At 37.8% G+C, this 4,968-nt stretch overlaps 1 protein-coding gene across 6 annotated transcripts in view; it reads right to left on the bottom strand.

Annotated features, from left to right (window-relative positions):
* The window catches only part of LOC106469229 (IQ motif and SEC7 domain-containing protein 1-like), a 136,488-nt gene that overhangs the window by 30,487 nt on the left and 101,033 nt on the right, over positions 1-4,968 (bottom strand). For 4 of the 6 annotated variants that reach the window (XR_002612944.1, XR_002612947.1, XM_022398498.1 and 1 more), the window contains exons 2-3: positions 2,340-2,552; positions 364-1,153 (exon numbers count right to left, since the gene is read on the bottom strand). Coding sequence is in view for 2 of the 6 variants with exons in the window: in XM_022398498.1 (XP_022254206.1) it covers positions 364-1,153; positions 2,340-2,552 (1,003 nt within the window). In the remaining 4 variants the exon portion in view is untranslated. The remainder of the gene's footprint in view (positions 1-363; positions 1,154-2,339; positions 2,553-4,968) is intronic. The other 2 variants (XR_002612946.1, XR_002612948.1) reach the window with 1 other exon arrangement.

Below are 4,968 nucleotides of genomic sequence, written 5' to 3' on the forward strand. Positions count from 1 at the left end.
AATCGGTAACTCAAAACTCGTTGGGACTTTTTCAGTCCGTGTGCCATGCTGATGCTCTGGTCACATACACTTGTACAACCATGTGCAACAGGTCCTTCGGTGGGTTAAGAGTAAGTTTACGGATCTACAACGCTAAAATTCGAGGTTCGATACTCCGCGATAAACCGAGCACAGGCAGCCCATTGTATAGCTAAAACAAACACACATCTGCAACAGATGAACAATAATACATACTGTTCTGGAGCAACTAATATTTGGACCACCCTATAGATAACGTGAAAACTTGTACGATTTTTGGCTCTCTTCTTATCAAACAATAGATTCGTTTCGTAGGTTACCAAATCAAACAGTTAAACAACTTACGCTGCTTATGGTGGTTTCTTCTGAAGCAAGCGAATACCTAAGTGCATAATTTTCATGAGATACATCAGATTGACTAGGACTGAGAAACAAAACTGATCCTTTATTTGAATTAATGTATTGTTTTCGTCCATTAGGTGGCACTGCTGTCCATGCTGGGTGACGAGGAACAGAAAGAGAAGGTTTTACATTCATTGTGGGCGTATAACACCGACCACCATCATCTACCGTTACAGGAACAGAACAGAAGTCAGGATCGCAAACAGTTACGTGATTTAATGTATCACCAGAGGGTGTCGCATTCTCTAAACAACTAGGCGAATTAGAAGTTACAGTTTTGTTCGAAAAATGAGATTCCATTAAGTAACTACGTACGCAAACTCTTTGGCCTTTAGTAACAGGATATCTTAACTGGCAATCAGATGGAGAAAACTTATTTTCATCAAAGTCGCGAAACAAAGTAGAGAGATTGGACTTTAGCACAGTGTCTACGTAGGCAGTGGAATGAGGAAAACGAAGGCTATTTGTTAAGTTGCTGTTTTTTCCATAAAACGTGTCATCATCGGCTACATTGAACAGACAATCTTTTCCTTCAGAATCCGGAATAGCGAATCGTCGAGAAAGCCGTCTTTCTCTTTTTATAGAATACGCAAGCTGCTGGAACCGTTTAGTTATACAGTATTTACGAAAAGCACGCTGAATGGTCAAGGCGGCTTTTCGGGCGTTGTCTCCTCCATATTTCCGTTCCAACATTTCCACTTGCTTATCTTGCAAGTCCTGGGAAAGTTCGTACCTGAGGATGGAACAGAAAAATATTTCTAAAAAAAAATGTTATGCTTATATATAAACAGTTATTTTTACCTTTACTATATCTGCGTGTAAAGGGAAATCACGCTTTTAAAAGTATACGTTTGTTGAGATGTTTTCAAGTGTAAAATACTTGGATGTTTAAGTAGTTTTGATCAAAAGGTTAATTAATTACACGCAAAAGAAGTACAAAGAACATTTATTCCAATCTCCTTTAAATACGAATAATACAATGTCAAAAGTTTGAGGTTATTGTCCGACAATATCCTTATCCTCTTCCCTGTAACTATAAATTGATATATATACGAAGCGCCATCTATAGGATATCTTGTTTATTGTCTATTCAAGTAGTAGAGACCTATTAATTGAGTGCACTACACGTGTAAGCAAACTCTGCCCCCTAGTAACAAGTTGTCCTAACTGGTAGCAAAGTCACGATTATTGCATAATAAAAACTATTGATACAACATAATTTTTCCATCTATGTTTAACAATGTCTTGTAATAAAATGACGTCGCCTGGAGCATTTGGCGAATTTGGGAAGTGTTAACTTTCGTTACGGTGCTCTTCAACGTTAATTTGTTATTCTAAGAGTGGTCGAAATTTGTATTTTTTTTTTGATTTACTGTATTTTAACCAGAAGGTTCGAAAGTATGAAACTGAGGGAAAACGAGATGCATAGAACTTGTTTTTTTTTTTTTTGGCAGTGGTTTGAGTGACTCCATCCTTGAATACGTGAAGAAACAGCTGAATATTTCTATAGATATATACAAGGAAGTAAAACTAGACTAGAAATGATGAACATTATTTCTATATGTATCTAACCTCAAGTTTATTAAATTACAAAATAACGTACTAACCTAAGTTTCAATTTCTCTCACAGATACCGGTTCTCAACATGATTGTATAGGTGTATTCAGTTTTGGTTTTTTTATACTTAGGTGTGTGAATAACTGCAACGAAACCGCAATAGACAAAAATGGAAATTATTAATAAAGGAAAAAAACTGTTCTATTACTTGGCTTATTGCTTGTACGGTCGTATATGTTTTGGCATAATCTAATACGTTAAATTTACTAATTTCTAATCGCAACACAGCTTGCAAATATAAATACCATATTTTGTAGTACATTATTACATATGTTTACCACTAAGCAACAAACTAAACTTACTGTGCACTACTGATACGAGTTCGTTTTAACGCTTCTTCATCTATTCTCCTAGATGGCGCTTTTTTATCCCCTAAGTTTCCGCTGCAAGACCTCTGGCGGACAAGTATTTTGGTGTTGAAATCAGGGTTAGTTGTTACAGAACACGATCTCGCTTGCTTGACAACTGATCCTGAGTCGCATGGCGGGCTACCTACCGGTTTTTTGGCCAAGCTACTGAAATAAAAATAAGAACAATTAATCTTTCTTCGTGAAATATTTTATAAAATTCTAAAACATTCAACCACAACAGAAAGTCGAATTTGTAACTAATCGCAAAAAACGTATCGGCAGAACGATACTGGGCTACATTATGTAAACAGTAAGATAATGCCTTTTCTATCAAAATTTATCAAGTTTTCATGAAGTAACATTACATTGTAAAAAGGATAGCATACAGAAGAAAGTCGATCACAAAACAAAGGGGGTAAAAGATACTTATAGAATAGAGGACCAAAAGGGAGTTCTATGCCGAATCTATCATAGCATTTATTCTGGGGAGGTTAAACAGATCATAGTACCAACAGAATACCGGACTCAAGTGAAGAAGTTGGCGCATAAATCAATTGTGGGAGGACACCTACGAAAAAAGAAAACGGCAGACAGAATCACCAGTAATTTCCATTTGCTGGGAGTAACTGGAGATGTGAGTATATTCTGCAGGTCATGTGACATCTGCCGAAGGACAATACCTAGAGGGCAGGTAGCCAAAGTGCCATTGGGGGAGATGCCTCTCATAGAAGAGTCATTCAGCAGAGTAGCTATGAACTTGATTGGGCCACTAGCGCCTGTGTCTGACAAGGACAAACGAATGTGCTAATAGTAGTCGACTATGCGACACGTTATCCAGAAGCAATGGCACTGCCAAAGATAGAGACAGAGAGAGTAGCAGAAGCCCTCCTGGAGATATTTTGCAGAGTAGGCTTTCCGAGAGAAATCCTGAGTGATAGAGGGCCCCAGTTTACTTCAGAACTGATGCAGGAAGTGTGCAGACTCATCAGTACTCGGCAACTCTTTACCACCTCGTACAATCCTAAATGTAATGGACTTTGCGAGAGTCGGTGGAGTTTTAAAAGAGTATGCTAAAGAAGATGTGCCAAGAAAGACCACATGACTGGGACAGGTACTTACAGGCAGTATTATTCGCTTATCGACAAGTCCCACAAGCAAGTACAGGATTTTCACCCTTCAAGTTACTGTATGGAAGAACAGTGCGAGGTCCGATGCAAATATTGAAATAGTTATGAACGGGAGAAGAAGAGTCAGAAGTAAGGAACACATACCAGTATGTGTTAGACATCAGAAACCGACTGAAGAAAACCTGTCAACTCGCTTGACAGAGTTTGTATGCAGCTCGAGGTAGTCAGAAGCACTTTAATGACAGGAAGGCCAAGGATTGACATTTTAAAGTTGGACAAAAGGTCTTAGTTTTGCTGCCCACAGACCACAACAAACTCACCCTGCAATGTATGTTTGTTTGTTTTAAGTTATGCACAAAGCTACACAATGGACTATCGGTTTCTAGCGTTGTAAGTCCGCAGACATACTGCTGTGCCACTGGGGAGGGGGGGGGCACCCTGCAATGGAAAGGACCTTTTGAAGTACAATAAGTACTCAACAGAATGGACTACAAGGTGAATGTGACGACCAAGATCTACCATGCCAATCTGTTGAAGAAGTATTTTGTGAGAGAAGAAGACCTAACGGGTGCAGCTATTGAAACAAAGATGGATGTTGCAGGTGTAGCCATCATAGATGCAGAACAGGAAGACAGTGACTTTGTCTCAGAAGATAAGGACCTACTAAGCCTAAGAGCACTGTGTAAAGATTAGACGTACAAGGACGTGAACATGAGTGTCAAACTGACTGATAGGAAAAGGGAAGACGAACAAAATATACAATGTTAGCATACAGATAGATTAGGAAATAAGACCTCAGACAACACAAGATCAAGATGAAGATGTGGGATCCTGTTAAAGAGAAGCCCTACTGGACACTTATGTTAGGAGAGACAGATAAAGGAACTGAAAATGTTTAAACAGACATTGTATGTGAACTAAGAACAGTCTTTTTATATAGTAAAAAAATATTGTAAATATTTTATCTTGAAGAGGGGTTTACGTCATGATATAAAATACTGTTTGGTTTAAATATTAGTGATTAATCTATATTTGTGAGTGAATACTTTATTATTTTTAAGTGTTGTTATAATAAGAGTTAAAGCAGACGATTGTATAAGGTTTTGTTAATAACTAATTGGTGTCGAGAATATAGAGAGTGGCCAGACGACTATGTAATAAAGATATAAATAGCGTGAAACGAGCGGGAAGCAGCAGACAGACAGTATTAGACAGATAAAAGAAAAGAGAATATAGTTGTGTGAAGTTAAGTAACGTTAAAATGATAGGCCTAACGACTGACATAGGCCTAACGTTTAATATGTTAGAGTGAAACTAACAGAATAAAAAAAAGAATAATTTTATTCCGTCAAAAGCGTGGATCTAAAGTAATTGAATCAGCCTGGGTACACATTGACAAAAGAAACAGAGGATCTTCAGAAGAAAGAAGACCAAACGAATTACGGTAACTTGCG

This window comes from Limulus polyphemus, unplaced genomic scaffold, assembly GCF_000517525.1.
Source record: "Limulus polyphemus unplaced genomic scaffold, Limulus_polyphemus-2.1.2 Scaffold95, whole genome shotgun sequence".
Lineage (NCBI taxonomy): Eukaryota > Metazoa > Arthropoda > Merostomata > Xiphosura > Limulidae > Limulus > Limulus polyphemus.